The sequence below is a fragment of the Oncorhynchus clarkii genome, chromosome 15, assembly GCF_045791955.1.
Source record: "Oncorhynchus clarkii lewisi isolate Uvic-CL-2024 chromosome 15, UVic_Ocla_1.0, whole genome shotgun sequence".
Taxonomy (NCBI): domain Eukaryota; kingdom Metazoa; phylum Chordata; class Actinopteri; order Salmoniformes; family Salmonidae; genus Oncorhynchus; species Oncorhynchus clarkii.
In genome coordinates, this window is record NC_092161.1 from 40,162,577 (window position 1) to 40,186,132 (window position 23,556).

At 42.0% G+C, this 23,556-nt stretch overlaps 1 protein-coding gene across 1 annotated transcript; it reads left to right on the forward strand.

Annotated features, from left to right (window-relative positions):
* LOC139366792 (N-chimaerin-like) lies at positions 1-20,525 on the forward strand. Its single transcript, XM_071104499.1, has 6 exons — positions 1-19; positions 1,718-1,756; positions 1,846-1,901; positions 17,011-17,042; positions 17,136-17,249; positions 20,210-20,525. The coding sequence occupies exons 1-6, from the start codon at positions 1-3 to the stop codon at positions 20,523-20,525; spliced, it is 576 nt and encodes a 191-aa protein (XP_070960600.1).
* Positions 20,526-23,556: the final 3,031 nt, after the last annotated feature.

Sequence of the window (23,556 nt, forward strand, 5' to 3'; positions counted from 1 at the left end):
ATGGCTCTAAATGTCTTTGGTAAGTTAAGTTAAGCTAGCAAACTGTTCGCTTCTGTCAGTTTGATACATTTCTAGTTCCAATACCAGCTCTAACGTCATCTTCCAAGTAATGCATTTGACAGATATGCAAATGTTATGCCATCAAAATGTGGTCAGTGTTTGGCTATCCAGCTACCTTTTTTGGCCTTGTCGGGAGGCCTGTATAGAGTTATTTCGCGCGAGATGAAAACAACGTATTTTGCGTCAGCAGATTTGTAGATACGATGTTGGCTAGCTAACTAACAGTTTAGTCTAGTCATTATTAGCGTTACAGCCTTTTAGGTCATGTCAAAACCTCTTGATCACCAGAGGGCATCACAAGGTGTTGAATTACACACTTTGTCAGCTTGTCTGTGATGATTGGCAAAGGACCCTTTTCAAGAGCTGGAATAGTAGACTACAGGCTATTGCCGTGTTTTTGTTGTTGTTGCATCAAACAAAAAAATATTGGCAATTTAGCAACAATGAAAGGGGGATGCTATACAGGGGTAGGCATCGACATGTCTGTCACTTTTGGTCCGACTGGGAAAGGGAGAGAAAATGCATAAATAAGTTAGGGGACAGGAAATGTATTGCATTTCAGCTGTGGGGGATGAAACGGGAAGCTCTGTGCTTCCGACAGATCCAGTGTATTCTGTTGGAACATGCATGCCATAGTCCTTTCAGGATGTGGGTTGTGGTTAAAAGCAGAGTCTGCAGCAGTCTGTAGTGCATTCGTTTTTTGAAGGTCAGAACATCCTTGAAGTAGCCTAATTCAAATCTTTGGCAGTAGTAAGTAGTAGCTATCTTTTGAAGGTATCCTAGGCAATGGTATTTACCCAAACTGCATGTGCTACAGTAGTGGTACGGTTTAGTATAGAACAGTGGTATTTTTTTGTAAGGATGTGTTGCTATGAGTGGAGACAGAGCGACCATATCAACAATGCCAGACGTGTTAGAAGTGTTTTGTGTTCTGCCTCTTTTTTATGTTTATGCTTCCTACACTGCTATGTGGCTGAGGCATTAAAGGAGAGCATAACTGTCTCTTGAACTCTGCTCTACGAGTTAAATGACAACAAAATGGTGCATTACTGCCAGTCCACCACCAACATGGTGCTATGTCATAACTCCATGGCCAGATACTGCGTCTTGGTGCCAGCTGCACCTCCATTTTAGCGAGATGAGCTGCGCTGAAAAAAGTGTAATATGAAAAGTCAATTCCATGCCCCCATAAAACAGTTTGGTTTGTCACCATGATGTATAAATGTTTTAATGTATGCATGCTCTTACTTCTCTTGTACAATAAGTGTACGCTAATATTAATGCTAGATTTATTGTGAATGTGCATAAAATCCACTGCATTAGTTTGGTATTGTTGATTCGGCTAGTCTCAAAGTATCTTGCGTGTAGCCTAAAATGAGTAACCTATATTATTCTCAAAGGCAATTCAGATGTGCTAAAGGCCCGCTAGTGTAATAACATTTTTTGTAAAAAATATGATGTCTGTGTTACTGAATCTGTTCACTTGCTGTCGATGTAGCAAATCAAATTTGTCAGGGTGGCTTAATCAGCACAGTTTAAGTGTAGTGTGATATAATGGCCACCTGGAGGCACTGTAAATCAGGAAACAAAGATTTTTGTTAGTCTGTCAATGTTGATTAAAAAAAATATATAATAATATATGTTCTTCCTTCCTCAGACCATGATGAATACAGACCACCAGTGTGGAAATCTTACCGTGAGTATAAATGTATTCTAATGATTAAAATATTGTAGGGAGCACTGTAATCATGATGTTTTACTGACTGTGTTCTGTTTTTGCACCAGTGTATCAGCTCCAGCAGGAGGCACCACATCCACGGCGATTGACCTGCACCTGTGAGGTAAGCAAACAGATAGAGAATAGAGACAAATTTCAGCTATTTGTAATAGATTCTCAACCTTAATATAATATTATTAAACAAAATGCTTCCAATATGACAATTTTATATGAACTGAAAACAATTTACTGCAACACTTGATGAACTGTGACAATATAGGTCTGCACAGGACTCATTTCTTCATCCTGCTCCCGCAGCTTTTTTATACCGCACCCACCACTTCCTCCTGTTTTTTTGGTGAACTCCCACCTGCTCCTGCAACAACTGGTCCCACCCAACAGCAGTTCCAAAATGTTATTTTAGGCTTAGCTAACTTGGGAGCCCTGGTCCCAGCAATTTTGCCACCCTAGGCAATATCAAAATGCACAACAGCCAAATAAATAGGTTAAATGATATTCTCACATGGCCAATTTTTCATGTTAGGCTACCGGTAGGCTATTATTGGGCTACATATCAGCCAATAGGCTAGGGGTAATTTGAAAGAGATCCAGAGTTGGAGAGAAGTAGAATAGATTGGGTACTTGACTTGAGCTACATTTTGCATAATTTTTAGGAGTGGGACGATTTTCAGGCGGAGACGTGTTAATGTAGTAAACTACACTCACCGGCCAGTTAGCAGGTACACCCACCTAGTACTGGGTCGGACCCCCACCCTTTGTCTCCAGAACAGCCTGAGTTCTTCAGTGCATTAAACTAGGTGTTGGAAACATTTCACAGGGATGTTGGTCCATGCTGACACAATGGCATCATGCAGTTGCTGCAGAATGGATGCCAGTACATTCATGCAGCGAACAACCCGTTCCATCTCATCCCAAAGATGCTCTATTGGGTTGAGGTCTGGGGAGTGCGCTGGCTACTCAAATAAACTGAACATGCTGTCATACTGCTGCTTCTTATTTTTAGCTGATAGGAGTGGAACACTGTTCACACCCCTCTTGTTGGGGAAGGTAAAATGTTGCAATTTTAACCTAATTTCGTGCAATTCAACACATTTTGCATGGGGCAGAGATTTTTTGTTGTTGCTGTTTTTTAAAGCTAATTTTCTGTAATTCTATGGGTTCTTCCACACCTTTTGGGTGTTTATATGATACCAGGTAAGCCCGGTACGTATTGACCCCGTTATGGATCCGGTCCACAGTCCGCCAGTTGATTATGGAGGTCCGAGATAGACACTGTCATGCTTGAAAAACTCGGGAGGGTGGCAGTTTGGCCGGCAGCGACGATCATACCACGCTCAAAGTTGCTTAGGTCACTAGTTTTGCCCATTCTAATGTTCAATCAAACAGTAACTGGATGCTTGTCTGCCTACTTTATATAGCAAGCCACAACCACGTGACTCACTGTCTGTAGGAGCGATCCATTTTCATGACCTGGGTGGTGTACCTAATAAACTGTTTGAGTGTTTTTACGTTTGTCATTTAGCAGACTCTTATCCAGAGTGACTTAGTTATAGCTCATATTTAGGAAGTTTCAGAATCGCAGAACTAAATCTTATGTAATTGTGGCAGATGCTCAAATGTTCTAGGAGGAGATTAGGGCTTGGCGTATTTAAAGTTATATCTGTATGGATTCACATACCAGTATAGATTTTTTACAATACTGTCTATAATGGTATTTTAAAGGTGTAATATGCAGAAATCGCTCCACCATTTCCTGGTTGCTAAAATTCGAATAGTTCTCCTATTTTCAATTTGTGTGACAAAACAAGCGGCCATTGTACATCTCGATGCGAGGGATATACTGCTTTCTCGGGAGGCCCTGATCCCCGTGATTTGCGGAGAAAAAGGGGCTGAAGGGCGGGCTGCCTTCTGAGAATTCGTAGGCGATCGAATAAACCACTTGCAAACGTGCATTCTTTGGGGCATAAAATCGATGACCTACGCGGAACTGTATCTTATGCTTCACGGAGTCGTGGCTGAACGACGACACTTAACATACAGCTAGCTGGCTGGTTATACGCTGTATCAGCAGGATAGAACAGTGGCGTCTAGTAAGACGAGGGGCAGCGGACTATGTAATAACAGCTGGTGCACGATATCTAAGGAAGTCTCGAGCTATTGCTTGCCTGAGGTATAGTATCTCATGATAAGCTGTAGACTACACTACCTACCTAGAGAGTTTCTGTATATTTCGTAGCTGTTTTACATACCATCACAGTCAGAGGCTGGCACTAAGACAGCTTTGAATGAGCTGTATTCCGCCATAAGCAAACGCACACCCAGAGTCGGCACTACTAGTAGCCTGGGACTTCAATGCAGGGAAACTGAAATCCTTGTTCACCAAATTTCTGTCAGCATGTGCAACCAGAGGAAAACAAATTCTGGACCACCTCTACTCCACACACAGAGATGCATACAAAGCTCTCCCTCGCCCTCCATTTGGCAAATCTGATTCTTGCTTACAAGTAACAATTAAAGCGTGAAGCACCAGTGACTAGATCAATTAAAAAGTGGTGAGATGAAGCCGATGCTAAGCTGCAGGACTGTTTTGCTAGCACAGACTGGAATATGTTCCGGGATTCTTCCAATGGCATTGAGGAGTACACCACATCAGTCATTGGCTTCATCAGTAAGTGCATCGATGACGTCGACATCTCAGTGACCGTATGTACCCCAACCAGAAGCCATGGATTACAGGCAGCATCCGCACTGAGCTAAAGGGTAGAGCTGCCTCTTTCAAGGAGCGGGACTCCAACCTGGAAGCTTATAAGAAATCCAGCTATGCCCTCCGACGGACCATCAAACTGGTAAAGCATCAATACAGGACAAAGATTGAGTTGTACTACACCTGCTCTGACTCTCGTCGGATGTGGCAGGGCTTGCAAACCATTACAGACTACAAAGGGAAGCACAGCCACGAGCTGCCCAGTGACACGAGCCTACCAGATGAGCTAAACTACTTCTATGCTCGTTTCGAGGCAAATAACACTGAAACATGCATGGGAGCACCAGCTGTTCCAAGAGACGGTGTAATCACGCTCTCCTCAGCCGATGTGAGTAAGACCTGTTAAACAGGTCAACATTCACAAGGCCCCAGGGCCAGACGGATAACCAAGACGTGTACTGTGACCATGCACTGACCAACCTGCAAGTGTCTTCGCTGACATTTTCAATCTCTCCCTGTCCGAGTCTAATACCAACATGTTTTAAGCAGATCACCATAGTGCCTACGCCCAAGAACACTAAGGTAACCTTCCTAAATGACTACCGACCTGTAGCACTCACGTCTGTAGTCATGAAGTGCTTTGAAAGGCTGGTCATGGCTCACATCAACACCATTATCCCAGAAATCTTACCCCGCTCCAATTTGCATACCACCCCAACAGATCCACAGATGACTCGATGTCTATTGCACTCCACACTGCCCTTTCCCACCTGGACAAAAGCAACACCTATGTGAGAATGTTATTCATTGACTACAGCTCACCGTAGAAGCTAAGGACCCTGGGACGAAACACCTTACCTCTGCAACTGGATCCTGGACTTCCTGACTGGCTGCCCCCAGGTGGTAAGGGTAGGTAACAACACATCCGCCACACTGATCCTCAACACAGGGGCCCCTCAGGGCTGCGTGCTCAGTCACCTCCTGCACTCCCTGTTCACTCATGACTGCACGACACCAACACCATCATTACATTTGTGATTGACACAACAGTGGTAGGCCTGATCACCGACAACGATGACAGCCTATAGGGAGGAGGTCAGAGACCTGGTTGTGTGGTGCCAGGACAACAACCTCTCCCTCAACGTGATCAAGACAAAGGAGATGATTGTGGACTACAGGAAAAAGAGGACCGAGCACGCCCCACTTCTCATCGACGGGGCTGCAGTGGAGCAGGTTGAGAGCTTCAAATTCCTTGGTTTCCACATCACCAACAAACTAACATGGTTCAAGCACAACAAGGCAGTCGTGAAGAGGGCATGACAAAACCTATTCCCCCTCAGGAGACTGAAAATATTTGGCATGGATCCTCAGATCCTCAAAAGGTTCTACAGCTGCATCACTGCCTGGTATGGCAACTGCTCCGCCTCTGACAGCAAGGCACAACAGATTAGTGCGAACGGCTCAGTACATCACTGGGGCCAAGCTTCCTGCCATCCAGGGCCTCTACCAGGCGGTGTCAGAGGAAGGCCTAAATAATGTAAAAGACTCCAGCTACCCTAGTCATAGACTGTTCTCTCCACTACCTCACGGCAAGCGGTAACGGAGTGCTAATTCTTGGTCCAAGAGGCTTCTAAACAGCTTCTACCCCATAGCCATAAGACTCCTGAACATCTAATCAAATGGCTACCCAGACTATTTGCATTGCCCCTTCTCCCCCTCTTTTACACTGCTGCTACTCTCATTTTGTTATCATTTTTTTATTTTACCTTTGTTTAATTAACCTGTTGCGACTCTAGGGGCAGTATTTTCATTTTTGGGGAAAAAACGTTCCCGTTTTAAACGGGATATTTTGTCAGGACAAGTTGCTAGAATATGCATATAATTGACAGCTTTGGATAGAAAACACTAACGTTTCCAAAACTGTAAACATATTGTCTGTGAGTATAACATAACTGATGTTGCAGGCGAAAGCCTGAGAAAAATCCAATCCGGAAGTGCTCCATATTTTGAAAGCGTTGCGTGCCAATGAGTCCCCATTGAGCTGTGAATGTGCCATCAACCAGCTTACGCTTTCTACGTATTCCCCAAGGTGTCTACAGCATTGTGACGTAGTTTTACGCATTTATGTTGAAGAATACCCGTAGGGGGCTACATTGCGCAAGTGGTCACATGATGCTCCCGGAGAAAATATTGCGTAAAATACAGAGGTAGCCATTATTCCAATCGCTTTTACTGAGAAACCAATTGTCCCGGTTGATATATTATCGAATAGATATTTGAAAAACACCTTGAGGATTGATTCTAAACAACGTTTGCCATGTTTCTGTCGATATTATGGAGCTAATTTGGAATATTTTTTGCCGTTGTCGTGACCGCAATTTCCAGTCGATTTCTCAGCCAAACGTGAAGAACAAACAGAGCTATTTCGCCTACAAAAATTATCTTTTCGGAAAAAATTAACTTTTGCTATCTACCTGGGAGTCTCATGAGTGAAAACATCCAAAGTTCATCAAAGGTAAACGATTTAATTTGATTGCTTTTCTGATTTTCGTGACAAGGTTGCCTGCTGCTAGCAGGGCATAATGCTATGCTAGGCTATGATAAACTTACACAAATGCTTGTCTAGCTTTGGCTGTAAAGCATATTTTGAAAATCTGAGATGACAGGGTGATTAACAAAAGGCTAAGCTGTGTTCCAATATATTTCACTTGTGATTTTTCATGAATAGGAATATTTTCTAGGAAGATTTATGTCTGTTGCGTTATGCTAATTAGTGTCAGGCGATGATTACGCTCCCGGGTTTGAGAGTCACAAGAAGTTAACCAGGTAGGCAAGTTGAGAACAAGTTCTCATTTACAACTGCGACCTGGACAAGATGAAGCAAAGCAGTTCGACACATACAACAACACAGAGTTACACATGGAGTAAAACAAACATACAGTACAAAAACAAGTTTACATACAATGTGAGCAAATGAGGTGAGATAAGGGAGGTAAGGCAATAAAAAGGCCACGGTGGTGAAGTAAATACAATATAGCAATTAAAAACACTGGAATTGTAGATTTGCAGTAGGTGAATGTGCAAAGTAGAAATACTGGGGTGCAAGGGAGCTAAATAAATAACAGTTACCTCCTCCCCATACAGTTGGGGAGGAGGTAATTGTTTGGGCTATTCATAGATGGGCTATGTGCAGTGATCTGTGAGCTGCTCAGACAGCTGGTGAGGGAGATAAGCACTTCCAGTTTCAGAGATTTTTGTAGGTCATTCCAGTCATTGGCAGCAGAGAACTGGAAGGAGAGGTGGCCAAAGGAGGAATTGGCCCTGGGGGTGACCAGTGAAAATGGTGGGTGCTGCTATGGTGACCAGCGAGCTGAGATAAGGCGGGACTGCAGAAGTCAGGGCAATTCTTATTTCTTGCCCTTTGCGGAGCAGCACAGAGCTGTCGAGCATAGCTGTTGTGAAGGTAGTGAGTTTGTGTTTATACAGGACCTCCTGCCCCAACCTACCATCAAACATTCATGTCAATGGGGAGCTATATGGTGCCCTCTGCATTGTTACAAAATTTGAAAGGCGCACAGCGATGCTAAAGAGATCAATTTGGCCTATGTATGCATAAATTGTTTTTTAGTTCCCTCTACACCGACACAAACAGTATCCCGCAGACACTAACACACACCGTTGTTCTCAGCCATATTTGTCTTGAATACTTTGGCCTTTACTATTATTAGATAAAGAAGCCCAGATGGTATGATTTCTAAATAATTGAATTGCATGTGTATTATTTGGAATTGAAGGGGCTCAGTCACACAGGCCATTCTCTCAGTGACACAATTGTGCCATGACCCTCTATTGACATTCTGAGGAGATGGGGAGCCCATTTGCATGAATTGTATCTCAGAAGCCAGTTTACTGGGTTTGGAGTGGGGGTTAATTATAAATAATTCAGTCTGAACAGTAGCTTTAGAATATAAAGTTGAGAGAGTGTTGATTTTAGGGGTTGCCATTTTATGCTTAGTCCACAAATCTTTAGGCTATTCCCTGGAGATGATGCCTTCCTCTGTCTGCTTTTTAACCTTCATAACCTTCAACTAAAAGTCATTAAGGTTACATGAGGTGAAACCAGGCAATTTAATAAGTAGAGCTGGGACTATAAACCCCAAATTATCATCATCAACCATACTGATCAGGCATTTTGCTGATATCGTTTGTTACGATAAGTAGCCTATATTATAGCAATGTGAAGTTTGAAATTAAATACATTTCCTAATATGGGTGATTGTTAATGGGACAATTTATGGCCACAACTATTCGACTAGTAGTTTTAAAGGATAAAAAAAAAACTGTTGCAGATTAATGTTCTAAACTTATTGTTCTATTTGTTATCATCTCAATTCAGGCAATTTATCACAATAGATTTTTGTCCATATTGCCAAGCTCTAATAAGTAGTCTGCTCTTTTGCGCATAATGTATATAGCACTTTCTCTTGTCTAACACTACTGTATTTTAGTTTAGCATATTACAAATGTTTTAATCGCAAATTATCATAGCAGACTATGCCTATTGTAGTTTTGTCTATGTTGCTTGCTGCCAGATTGGAAGTGATGGAAAGATTCAGACTTTGTCTGGTTGTTTTCTGCTCATTGCTGTATGTCTGCCCGAAGGTAAATTGTTAGCTGACCTCTCCTGTGGTGTTTTGGAAATTTCCTTAATTACCAAATGATGAGAGAGCAAATCACACACCAGTCAGAGTTATGCTTAATATTCACCTTTAATAATAATTAAGCTTTTTGACTTTGACAACCCATTCGTTTCTTCCTAGTCGGAATGGTGTTCATTAACTTTAATTAATCCTTGTCCGTGTCTCACAATCCCACTTTATGAACTCACATTGTTAATCAGATATAATAAAACAGAGTATAAGTTTACTTAGTTACAATTCTATTTAAAATGGGGATATTGTTTATTAATTTATTCATAATAATTTTAACAGCTCCCCCTCAATCATCCCTTCACATGGTTTAAAAGATACGTTTACATATGAAGACAAGCCTGACCTCTCCCCTCTCTGGGGCCCAAGTAACCCTGGGGCCCTGACCAGAGAAAGGATAACTGCAAACGGCTAACACTATAGTACAAAAAAATACATTCTAAATGGCAAGTATCTCACAAGCATATTATGAAAATAAAACATCTTATCTATGTTACCCAACTAATTCTGATTCACATCCCCAACAGTGGACATGCACTCTACTGGGAATGTAAACACATGCTGGTGTAAGTGGAGGATTCAAGGGTGATAACCTTGCCTGCATCTAATAGCTTGTTCTGCCTGCACCAATAGAAATCAGATGCCCTGGCAGCCAGCCATCAGCCCTGATTTCTGATGCAAACTACAACGTCCGTCTGTCCGCCCGCCCAGTACCGGTCAAAAGTTTGGACACATACTCATTCCAGGGTTTTTCCTTATTTTTGACTATTTTCTACCTTGCGTAATAGTGAAGACATCAAAACTATAAAATAACACACATTGAATCATGTAGTAACACAAAAAGTGTTTAACAAATCTAAATATATTTTAGATTCTTCAAAGTAGCCACCCTTTGCCTTGACAGCTTTGCACACTCTTGGCATTCTCTCAACCAGCTTCACCTGGAATGATTTTCCAACAGTCTTGAAGGAGTTCCCACATATGCTGAGCACTTGTTGGCTCAATTGGGTTGAGGTCGAGTGATTGTGGAGGCCAGGTCATCTGATGCAGCACTCCATCACTCTCCTTCTTGGTCAAGTAGCCCTTCCACAACCTGGATGTGTGTTGTGTCATTGTCCTGTTGAAAAACAAATTATATTCTCACTAAGCGCAAACCAGATGGGGTGGCATATCGCTGCAGAATGCTGTGGTAGCCATGCTGGTTAAGTGAAGCTTGAATTCTAAATAAATCAACAAAGCACCATCTCACCACCTCCATGCGTCATGGTGGGAACCACACATGCAGAGATCATCCGTTCACCTACTCTGCATCTCACAAAGACACGTTGGTTGGAACCAAAAATCTAATTTGGACTCATCAGACCAAAAGACAGATTTCCACCGATCTAATGTCGATTGCTCGTGTTTCTTGGCCCAAACAAGTCTCTTCTTATTGGTGTCCCTTAGCAGTGGTTTCTTTGCAGGCATTTCGACCATGAAGGCCTAATTAAACTCAGTCTCCTCTGAACAGTTGATGTTGAGATGTGTCTGTTACTTGAGCTCTGAAGCATTTATTTGGGCTGCAATTTTGGAGACTGGTACTTCTAATGAACTTACCGTCTGCAGCAGCAGTTACTCTGGGTCTTCCTTTCCTGTGGCGGTCCACATGAGAGCCAGTTCCATCACAGTGCTTGATGGTTTTCGCGACTGCTCTTGAAGAAACTTTCAAAGTTCTTAATGTTCCTCATTGACTGACCTTCATGTCTTAAAGTAATGAAGGACTATTGTTTCTCTGCTTATTTGAGCTGTTCTTGCCATAATATGGACTTGGTTTTTTTAACAAATAGAGCTATCTTCTGTATACCACCTCTACCTTCTCACAACTGACAACTGATTGGCTCATGAAGTTGGTTGAGAGAACGTGCAAAGATGTCAACTTTTGACTGGTACTGTATATACATATACAGTGCATTCGGAAAGTATTCAGACCCATTTACGTTTTCCAGATTTTGTTACATAACAGCCTTATTCTAAAAATGGATTTTAAAAAAATCTAAATTTGCTATGAGACACAAAATTGAGGGGAAGGGTACCAACAAATGTCTGCAGCATTGAACATTCCCAAGAACACAGTGGCCTCCATAATTCTTAAATGGAAGAACTTTGGAACAACCAAGACTCTTCCTCAAGCTGGCGGCCCGGCCAAACTGAGCAATCGGGGAGAAGGGCCTTACAATTTTTTAAACATTACAATACATTCACACATTTCACAACACTGTGCACCCTCAGGCCCCTACTCCACCTCTACCACATATCTACAGTACAAAATCTGTGCGCAGAGTGCATATGTTATCGTGTGTGTATGCGTGCGTTTGTGTTGCTTCACAGTCCCCGCTGTTCAGTAATGTGTATTTTAGTTTTTTAAATCTAATTTTACTGCTTTCATGATTTACTTGATGTTCAGTAGAGTTACATGTAGTCATGGCTCTATGTAGTACTTTGCGCCTGCCATAGATTTTTCTGGACTTGGGGACTGTGAAGAGACCTCTTGTGGGGTATGCATGAATGTGCGCCAGTAGTTCAAACAGACAGCTCTGTGCGCCAGTAGTTCAAACAGACAGCTCTGAGCATTCAACATGTCAATACCGTTCATAAATACAAGTAGAGATACAGTTAATCTCTCCTCCACTTTGAGCCAAGAGAGATTGACATGCATTTTAATAATATTAGCTCTCTGTGTACATCCAAGGGCCAGCTGTGCTGCCTTGTTCTGAGCCAATTGCAATTTTCCCAAGACCCTTTTTGTGGCACCTGACCACACGACTGAACAGTAGTCCAGGTGCGACACAACTAGGGTCTGTAGGACCTGCCTTATTGATAGTGCTGTTAAGCAGGTAGAGCTTTGCTTTATTATGGACAGACTTCTCCCCATCAAAGCTACTGTTGTATCAATATGTTTTGACCATGACCATATACAATCCAGGGTTACTCCAAGCAATTTAGTCATCTCAACTTGCTCAATTTCCACATTATTTATTACAATATTAAGTTGAAGTTTAGGGTTTAGTGAATGAGTTGTCCCAAATGTAATGCTTTTAGTTTGAGAAATATTTGGGACTAACTTATTCCTTGCCACTCACTCTGAAACTAACTACATCTCTTTGTTAAGTGTTGCAGTAATTTCAGTCGCTGTAGTAGTCATGTATAATGTTGAGTTATCCACATACATAGACACACTGGCTTTACTCAAAGCCAGTGGCATGTCATTAGTAAAGATTGAAAAAGTAATGAGTCTAGACAGCTGCCCTGGGGAATTCCCTATTCTACTTGGATTATGTTGGAGAGGCTTCCATTTATAGAACACCCTCTGTGTTCTGTTAGACAGGTAACTCTTTATCCACAATATAGCAGGGGGGGGTGTGTGTAAAGCCATAACACACAAGCTTTTCCAGCCGTGAACTATGATCGATAATGTCAAAAGCCGCACGGAAGTCTAACAAGACAGCCCCCACAATCTTTTATCAGCAATTTCTCTCAGCCAGTCATTTGTGTAAGTGCTGTGCTTGTTGAATGTCCTGCCCTATAAGCATGCAGAAAGTTTGTCAATTTGTTTACTGTAAAATAGCATTGTATCTGGTCAAACACAATTTTTTCCAAAAGTTGACCAAGGTTTGGTAACAGGCAGATTGGTCGGCTATTTGAGCCAGTAAAGTGGGCTTTACTATTCTTAGGTAGCATAATGACTTTTGCTTGCCGCCAGGCCTGGGGGCAAACACTTTCTAGTAGGCTTAAATTGAAAATGTGGTTATATCGTCCACTATTATCCTCAGTAATTTTCCATCCAAGTTGTGACCAGACAGAAGCCACTCCTCAGTTTTATTTATTTGATTTATTTTACCTTTATTTAACTAGGCAAGTCAGTTAAGAACGAATTCTTATTTTCAATGACGGCCTAGAAACATTTGGTAACTGCCTTGTTCAGGGGCAAAATGACAGATTTGTACCTTGTCAGCTCGGGTATTATAACTTGCAATTTTTTGGTTATTAGTCCAATGCTCTAACCATTAGGATACCCTTCTGTAAAAGGCACACTAAAGACTCTGACCATGAGAAACAAGATTTTCTGGTCTGATGAAATCAAGATTGAACTCTGGCCTGAATGCCAAGCATCACGTCTGGAGAAAATCTGGCGCCATCCCTACGGTGTGCTATGGTGGTGGCAGCATCATGCTGTGGGTATGTTTTTCAGTGGCATGGACTGAGAGACTAGTCAGGATCGAGGGGAAAGATGAACAGAGCAAAGTACAGATATATCCTTGATAACCTGTTCCAGAGCACTCGGCACCACAGACTGGGGTCAAGGTTCACCTTCCAACAGAACAACGACCCTAAGCACATAGCCACGACAACGTAGGAGTGGCTTCTGGACAAGTCTCTGAATGTCCTTGAGTGCCCCAGCCAGAGCCCAGACTTGAATCTGATCAAACATCTCTGGAGAGACCTGAAAATAGCTGTGCAGCAATGCTCCCCATCCAACCTGACAGTGCTTGAGAGGATCTGCAGAGAAGAATGGGAGAACTCTCCAAATCCAGGTGTGCCAAGCTTAGTGTCATACCCAAGAAGACGTGAGGCTGTAATCACTGCCAAATGTGCTTCAACAAAGTACTTAGTAAAGGGTCTGAATACTTATGTAAATGTGTTTAAGGTAAAATATATAAATTAGCAAAATGTCTGAACCTGTTTTTACTTTGTCGTTATGGGGTATTGTGTCGATTGAAGGAAGAAAATAAAAATAGAAATCTTAGAATAAGGCTGTAACCTAACAAAGTGGAAAAAGGCAAGGGGTCTGAATACTTTCCGAAGCACTGTGCATTTTTTATATTTTTTTTATGTCCTGCCTTGTGTGCACATTCGATAGTACTGTATATCCTGGTATGGTACAGAAATATTCAGAAAATATGTATACCACCCAACTCTAATTCCAACACAATAGTAATACATTTTCAACACATTTTGATATATGAATTTCAAGTAGGATAGGCCTAGACAACTGCACTCAATTCTCTGTGACGTTGAACAGAATGATAGTCACGTCAGACACTTCTCGCAAACACTATCATTAATGTGATGATGGCTGTTCATCAAATAATGACATACCAAATTCAATTACGCAATTAAATTAATCATAACAAAGTAATCTGTGGCACCATGGGAAATGTATTTAACGAGTTTCCGTTTCTCGAATTAACTCAAGAATATCAGAATATCTCTATACTATCCGTCATCCATCAATCATTTGCTCCTATTTCTGTCTCATTCTGAACGTCGTAATATTCTATAAATCTACACAAACCCTGGTCTACATAATGACTCAGCGATACACAAATTGGCTTAATTTATTTACTAAATAATCACACAGAAATACTTTAACACACACACAGGAGATATTATACGTTGATTACTAACATAATGCAATGCAAAGTCCCTGGTGGACTTTCCCGAAATGACAGCTGGTTACACAATGAAAGGTGGGGTGTAAGAAAGGGCGAGAGGAGAGACAAAGGAATTCAACTATTGTACATAATACGCTCATTGTGGATATTTAGCACCCTAACAATCGCTCATTCGGATTTAGAAATGCAATGTACATATTTACGTGTATGTCTTTGTGGTCTCTCTTTGTTGAAATCGCAAGGCCTATTTTATCAGTCGACAAAGTCTTTGGTTGTCCACCAGAGGTCACCATGCTGTTTGTAGTCGTAACTTCTTGGTCTCGGAGTGTCTGTTAGAACCGATCCTCCAAAGGTGTACCACGCGGTGTTCAGAGATGCTTGTTAGAATAGATCCTTTTGAGGTATCTATGGTGGTGAAAGGAATTATATTACATATACAGCTGCTGACTGAATGTGTAGTCTAGTTTTCACCGCCACTCGTTGAGAGTTTGAGGGCTGTTGTGGAAATTTCCTGTATTTACCAAATCATGAGAGCAAACCACACACAAGTCAAGAGTTAGTTATCACAAAATCCATCTTTAATTATATGAGCTCCATCACAACCCTGTGACTCTCAGATCAATTCAGTGTCTATAAATGAATTCTCTGAGAGTCCCTTACACATTGCAACTGAGATCCTTTATAGCAAAGACACACATAGCCAGACAGCATTAGGCATAATTTATCGTTCAGCTTTGTCTCCTAAACTATTTTCTTTTCTCAAACTCAGAACCTAAACAAATCCTCCATATCAACAGGCATATATCAAATCCACCCTATCTTGACAAGATCACAGAGACACATTGACTGGCACACAGACATTGTGGAGCCAAGAGATACACGCTTGACCTCTCCCCTCTCTGCGGCCCAAATAACTTAGTCTTGACAGAGACCAGATAACTGCAAACCCCGCCACAGCATTCTACAAGAATAAACATTCTGATGAGAAGTAACTTACAAACATATGATGAATATAAAACATCTTACCTATGTTACCAACTAATTCTGATTATTCCCCAACAGGGCCTTACCATTTTCTGGTCTAGTAGTTTTAAACCATGTTACACGCCAGTAGCAACCCGGCATGTTTTGGTCTGGTGGAGTCTAACCATTCATGACGTTCGGCTCAACACCTTCCGCCTGCTTGGTCTCTAGAGAGAGAACCATTTGTAACGTAACTGGTCCAAATGGTTGATTGTTCAGGGTACAGCTAGAACCACTACACACCGGTAACAACCCGGCAGTTTTTGGTCTCTATTTAAATGGCAAGCATTTCAATGTGTAGCCACCACTCCACGTTTTCTGGTCTCATGTAAATTTCATTAGGAGTCCTTTTTATAAGCACTGCCGGGTTCCATCCTTTTGGCATAATGTCCATGTCCGTGTGGTTACTGACATGGCTAAAATCCCATTTCATCTTCTCACAAATAGTTTCATATTTAATCATAAGTTTTACAACATTTATATGTAACTCTGACATACATTGTGAAAGCTTGTAAAGTTACAATGTTTCCGTTTTAACGTCTTTAATGATATCACAAATGATATGACATAATCATTGTTTGGATCACCACCAACCATTTCCCACATTCTTTATGTTAGGAATATTGTTTCATTATCCATTTTTGGATGTTAAAGTTCTTTGGGCAAGAACCTCTGTAACCTCTGTAGAACCTCTCACATTCCATTATTGGATACTGAGAGGCAGAGGGAGAAAGTTAGAAACCATTTGCGACTGGTCGTTAAGTCGTTATTCGTCAGGTGGGGGGGGCGGGGGCTGCTGCGATCTTTGATCCTCACCCGTGAGGGAAAGTCATGACAGTCTTGTCACTTTTCCATAGAAGCGCTGAAACCCCTCACAGATATTTATTTTACTTCATAGCCAGTTGAATATATAAAAGCAAAGGCTTGCATGAGTGTGAGAAGCGATGCAAAATGTGTTCTGTTCTCGCCGCCACATTGAGTATTACATTCCGGCTTGGCCAGTCCCTAGATGGACACCTGTGCCTGCTAGCATTGTCTCTGACTATGGTGCTTGGCCTGTGACCTTCCTCTGAAACACTAGATGGGCTAGTGGGCATTAGATCCTGTTAAAGTTTGCTATACGTCTTAACAGTAGTCAAGTCGCACAGCATACGGTGGATAATTCTTTACTTTATCCTCCATGACGTTAAATAGTGCCCTACGGGAATGCATCCCAGTGTTATAGCTGATGCAAGTAGAGTACTATTGGAATGACTTAGTTCTCATCTGGTTGTCTAACTTTGACAATCCGAAAACTAGTCTGTCTATTTTTTACTTAACAATGGAATATTTATTTGCTTTCAGGTGGATAACCGGCCCAAGTACTATGGGAGAGAGTAAGTTGGCTTATTTCCATTTGGAATTTATATACAAAACTAGCTGTTTATCCAGTCAGTATCAGTATTTCCAATGTTCTGTCTTCTCCCCAGGTACCATGGGATGGTCTCCAGAGAGGAGGCTGACCAGCTGCTGAGTGTGGCAGAGGGCAGTTACCTCATCAGGGAGAGCCAGAGGCAGCCTGGGACCTACACACTGGCCCTACGGTTAGGCACACGCACACCCTTTCTACAGATTAACTTTCCAAAAAAGTGTGATTCCTGACTTGTTTTTGGTTAGTTTTTAAACTTTATTTTTTTGTTTGTTTGGAGTTTCACCACTTTTTTCTCCCCAATTTTAAGGGAGGTTTTGGCCGGCCAAACCCTCCCTTAATCCGAAAGACGCAGGGACAATTTTGCGACGCCTCATGGGTGTCGCGGCCACCTGTGAGAGAGCCTCGAATCCGGGTCTGTAGTAAATGCCTCAAGCACTGTGATGCAGTGCCTTAGACTGCTGCGCCACACAGGAGGTAGTTTTTAAAATGATTAACACATTTTTACAGCTTTGTTATTTAACCTCAAGTCTAAGTAATTTGGTAGGGCGGGGGTTCTACTAAGCTAACATATGGAATTGCTTTAAGATCATCATATAATGAATCATTTCGCTATTTGATTTTGAATTTTAGGAAACCTTTAGGTACTGTGACGGCCCTGAATTATTTTGAGCCGTCTCAGTGCTTCTCCTTCCAATAGGGTGCTTTCCCTTTAATTCCCAATTAAATAGCCAGCATCAGCTGCGCAAAAGTGGGGGTTTTTGGGATGGAGACGTGACTGAGGATGTGTTCCCGAAGCTGCTCTATTCCGGTTGTTTTGTTGCTGTTAAACGTGTGTTTTGTAGCCTGAGAGTTTACCCAGGATCGGATCCACTCTTTGCGTCCGTGGACTACTCCTCTCTATTCTTCGTGGCCTTTCTCCGCTGGAGATCTGTTGGCGGATTGGATTGTCTGACTGACCACCACCTTTTTTGTATACGGTATTTCATTTGTTTTGATATGATGTATACGGTGATGATTTATGTAGTTAGATGTAGTTGAGGAATTAGTAAGAGCAGATACGCTTTAAAGTTCTGTGGTAAAATGGTTATATTGATTGTATGATTTAATACTGGGTTTACGCTACACGGAATGAACGGACCAACATTGCGTGACAAAAGTCACTTGAGTTCACTGAACTCCTTTACCGGGCGGGACTCTTTTTAGGCCCGAGGTACAGGACATTTCTGGAGGAACCAGAACTCATTGTGTTATATTATTATGTGTGTGTAATCCATTGATGTTGCTAATACAACCCACGCAAAAGAATAGTTGTTTTTGAAGTTCTTTCAATGTTTTAAGGGTTTATGAAAAGTTGATTTCCCTTCTGACGTTTACATAAGTCCTTTGTATGGTGTAGACTTGACGGACCAGATGGGACTCATTCCCTCCCAAACTAAAAGGAGAGACCAATGTTTTCTCTGGTAGGCACAACCTACCTGGCACCCCTATAAAAAAAATAACCTCAAGTCAAAACCGTTACAGTACGCTATACATACAAATGTATGTGGACACCCCATCAAATGAGTGGATTCAGCTATTTCATCCACACCTGTTGCTGACAGGTGTATACAATTGGACACAGACAAACATTGGCAGTAGAATGGCCTTATTGAAGAGCTCAGTCACTTTTAACGTGGCACCGTCATAGGATGCAACCTTTCCAATGAGTCAGTTAGTCAAGTTTCTGCCTTGCTAGAGCTGCCCCAGTAAACTCTAAGTGCTGTTATTGTGAAGTGGAAATCGTCTATCCTCGGTTGCAACACTCACTACTGAGTTCCAAACTGCCTCTGGAAGCAACGTCCACATAATAACTGTTTGTCGGGAGCTTCATGAAATGGTTTTCCATGGCTGAGCAGCCGCACACAAGCCTAAAATCATCATGCGCAATGCCAAGCGTCGGCTGGAGTGCTGTGAAGTTCACCGCCATTGGACACCGGTGCAGTTGAAACGCGTTCTATGACGTGATGAATCACGATTCACCATCTGGCAGTCCAACAGACATACACATAGTGCCAACTGTAAAGTTTGGTGGAGGAGGAATAATGGTCTGGGGCTTTATTTATTTTTCGGTCTGAGGCTTCCCTCAAACACTTTCCATCCCATATCTCCTTTGGTCACGCTAAAGCAGAGGTAATGAGTGTTTTGGGCTCTGAGTATTTTTATATACTAGGGCAGCGTTTGAAATTCTCAAGCAATGAGGTTTTGAAATGCAAATAAACCGCATTGCTTCCTCCTGGATATCTGATAGAAGAACAAGAAGGCGTTCTTTTCTCTCTGCTTAAGTGCCTCACCCTTGCTGATTCTCTGCTATAGTTGATTTCCATATATATATAATCACCTCCTGTGTAAGGGTGGGTGTAAAATGGTGCCCCACTATGGGCTGCCTTGGTTCTGAATTTGGAAAGGTTGTATTTTGGGTTAAGTAATGAACTTTGGGTCTGGTAAGGATTCTTAGCTAGTTCGTTTAATCCCCTGAGTTCTTTGAACCCTTATTTCCCATTGACAGATGAGATTGAAATATTGGTCTCTGGCATCTACCCAATGATGAAGAATTCCTTGCATTGTTCTGGCTCATGTTGTGCACAGTGATGGGATTTACTGATTTGTTGTTTGGCTCTTTTGCGGCATGGGAGGCCTTTTTCCTGTGAGATGAGGATGTACTTATTTATTATTATTATTTTAATTTTTTTTGCATTCGCTATACACTTGCTGTATTGACCAGCTCTAATAAAGGTCTCCATTATTTATAACCACTAAATTCAGGGAAGGAATTATTTGATCTAGCTGTCATTAATGGATATAAAAACCTCTTAGAGCTTTTGTGAAAATTATTTCATTTTGTTTTCCACTGATCCAGGGTATGAGGAAACGGAGGCAGGCAAAGGGATTTTATTCCTTTAGGGTCGACTCTTCTCAGGTGTGTGTGTGTGTGTGTGTGTGTGTGTGTGATCATCCAAGGATTTTCCTTTTTCCACCCAGCTTTACGGCCTCCTTATTCTCCCCCGGCTAAGACAGGGTGTAAAAACGCTCTCCTACACATGGAAACTGATTGTCACAGATTTTTTTTCTTTTTTGTCTTCCTCTTCCCCCCAGCTTTGGAAATCAAACCAAGAACTTCCGCCTCTACCATGATGGGAAACACTTTGTCGGGGAGAAGCGCTTTGAGTCCATCCACGACCTTGTGACAGATGGGCTGATCACACTCTACATCGAGACCAAGGCAGCAGAGGACATCGCTAAGATGACCATTAACCCAATCTATGAGCACATTGGCTACACAACACTCAACAAGGAGCCCACGCTGAAGAAACACTTGCCCGTGTGCACGGAGGTTTCCGATGGGCCTGCTCCACAGGGAGAGCGGGTTGACGAGGAGAAAGGGGTAAGGAACAATCTCACACTGTCTTGAAAATGTCAGTCTTTTACTGTACTAGAAAAGGAAACAAATGGAGCAGATGCTGAAATGAATCCAATGTGAAAACCAGGCAGAAGTAAAAAATGTTCCATGTCAAGTAATTCCAGCTCTACTATTCTAAAGTGCAGAAGGTTGGTAGCACTGCTCTTGTTGCTTACAGAAAAAAAGTAGACACAACATTTGCTGGTGTGTGGTTGTGTGTATACAGTGCATTCTGAAAGTATTCATACACCTTGACTTTTTCCTAATTTTGTTATGTGACAGCCTTATTCAAAAATGTATTAAATAGTTTTTTCCCCCTCATCAATCTACACACAATACCCCATTATGATGAAGAAGACTGAAATATACTATTTACATACGTTTTCAGGCCCTTTACTCAGTACTTTATTGAAGCACGTTTTGGCAGCAATTACAGCCTCAAGTCTTCTTGGGTATGACGCTTCAAGTTTAGCACACCTGTATTTGGGGAACCTCTCCCATTCTCCCATACAGATCCTCTCAAGCTCTGTCGGCTTGGATGGGGAGTGTCGCTGCAGAGTTATTTTCAGGTCTCTCCAGAGATGTTTGATTGGGTTCACGTCCAGTCTCTGGCTGGGCCACTCACGGACATTCAGAGACTTGTCCCGAAGCCACTCCTGCATTTTCTTGGCTGTGTGCTTAGGGTTGTTGTCCTGATAGAAGGTGAATCTTCGCCCCAGTCTGTGGTCCTGAGCGCTCTGGAGCAGGTTTTTGTCAAGGATCTATCTGTACTTTGCTCCATTAATCTTTCCCTAGATCCTGACTAATCTCCCAGTCCCTGCCGCTGAAATTATCCTCACAGCGTGATGCTGCCACCACCATTCACCGTAGGGATGGTGCCAGGTTTCCTCCAGATTTGGCATTCAGGCCAAATAGTTCAAACTTGGTTTCATCAAACCAGATAATCTTGTTTCTCATGGTCTGAGAGTCCTCTAGGTGCCTTTTGGCAAACTCTAAGTGGGCTGTCATGTGCCTTATTCAGATCCTTTGCTATGAGACTCGAAATTGAGCTCCGGTGCATCCTTTTTCCATTAATCATCCTTGATGTTTCTACAACTTGATTGGAGTACACCTGTGGTAAATTCAATTGATTGGACATGATTTGGAAAGACACACTGCTGTCTATATAAGGTCGCACAGTTGACCGTGCATGTCAGAGCAAAAACCAAGCCATGAGGTCAAAGGAATTGTCCGTAGAGTGCCGAGAAAGGATTGTGTCGAGGCACAGATCTGGGGAAGTGTACAAAAAATATTCTGCATAATTTGAAGGTCCCCAAGAACACAGTTGCCTCATTCTTAAATGGAAGTTTAGAACCAACAAAAGACTCTTCCTAGACCTGGCTGCCTGGCCAAACTGAGCAATTGGGGGAGAAGGGCCTTTGTCAGGTGACCAAGAACCCGATGGTCACTCCGACAGAGCTCCAGAGTTCTTCTGTGGAGGTGGGAGAACCTTCTAGAAGGACAACCATCTCTGCAGCACTCCATCAATCAGGCCTTTATGGTAGAGTGGCCAGACGGACAGCTGCTTGGAGTTTGCCAAAAGGCACCTAAAGGACTCTCAGGTCATGAGAAACAAGTAATGGGACTGAATATTTATGTAAATGTAATAAGTCAGTTTATTTTTTTTTTATAAATTAGCAAACAGTAAGAACAGTGAGAACCTTATCAACGGTCAAGCATGGTGATGGTTTGGGGTTGCTTTGCTGCCTCAGGATTTGGACAACTTGCCTTAATAGAACAGAGCATAATTCATGATTATATATCGATAATTCTACAGGAGGATGTCAGACCATCAGTCTGAACTGAAGCTGAAGCGCAGCAGGGTCATCCAAAACACTATCAAGTCTACATGAAAATGGTTAGTTGCAGCACCAGCTGCAACTATGTAATGATCATGCTGTTTAATCAGCTTCTTGATATGCTAACCCATCCACCTGACGGGTGTATCTTGGCAAAGGAAAAATGCTCACTAACGAAGACGTAAACAAATCTGTGCACAAGATTTAAGAGAAATAAGCTTTTTGTGTTGAACATTGTAACATTTAATGGAAGCCTATCCAACAGAATCCAGGTAAGGAAGGTGGGTACCTGGCTTCACAGTCCAGAACAGACTATGGGAGGTAGACTGTACTACATAGAGCCATGACTACATGGAACTCTATTCTACAGCAAGTAACTCATGCAACTAGTAAAATTAGATTAAAAAAAAAATGATAGAAATACACCTTATGGAACAGCAGGGACGGTGAAGCAACACACGCATAGGCACAGACGCATGCATACAAACACAAGATAACTAAAACCTCAGGTAGCTGAATAAACTCTGCATGACCCTCACAAACTTCTAGAGGCTCAGCATTGAGAGCATTCTGTCAGGCGGCATCACCGCCTTGTCCAGCAACTGCTCCGCCCTCAACCGCATGGCTCTCCAAAGGGTAGGTGCGGACAGCCCAATCCGTCACCGGGGCCATGCTGCCTCCCCTCTAGGAGTACAGCACCCGGTGTCAATGGAAGTACTTTTTGGAGTCGGAAAACGTATGGGAGTAAAAAGTCCATATTTTCTTTAGGAATGTAGTAAAGTAAAAGTAGGACTTTAAAGTATTTTTTACTTAAGTACTTTCCACCACTGTTCCAATATTAATAGAGAGATTGAACCACTAGTCACTTCCCGTTTCACACTTTAAATACTGTATCCCCAAACATAGCTTGTTCTAATATTTCTACTAATGTACATTGTATTTTAGTTACACTGTTTAATAACCTCTTTGGGATAGGGGGCAGCATTTTCACTTTTGGATAAATAGCGTGCCATATTTCAACTTCCTGCTACTCATGCCAAGAATATAAGATATGCATATTATTAGTAGATTTGGATAGAAAACACTCTGAATGTTCTAAAACTGTTTGAATCATGTCTGTGAGTATAACAGAACTTATGTAGCAGGCAAAACCCTGAGGACAACCGTTCAGATTTTTTTTTTTTAGGTCAATGTCAATTCAATTA

What these genes read in the sequence shown, in the direction of transcription:
- LOC139366792 (XM_071104499.1), top strand. An exon ending in ACCAGTGTGGAAATCTTACC is followed by an intron (nt 1,757 to 1,845) that starts GTGAGTATAAAT and finishes TTTTTGCACCAG; the next exon opens with TGTATCAGCTCCAGCAGGAG. An exon ending in CCCAAGTACTATGGGAGAGA is followed by an intron (nt 17,043 to 17,135) that starts GTAAGTTGGCTT and finishes TCTTCTCCCCAG; the next exon opens with GTACCATGGGATGGTCTCCA.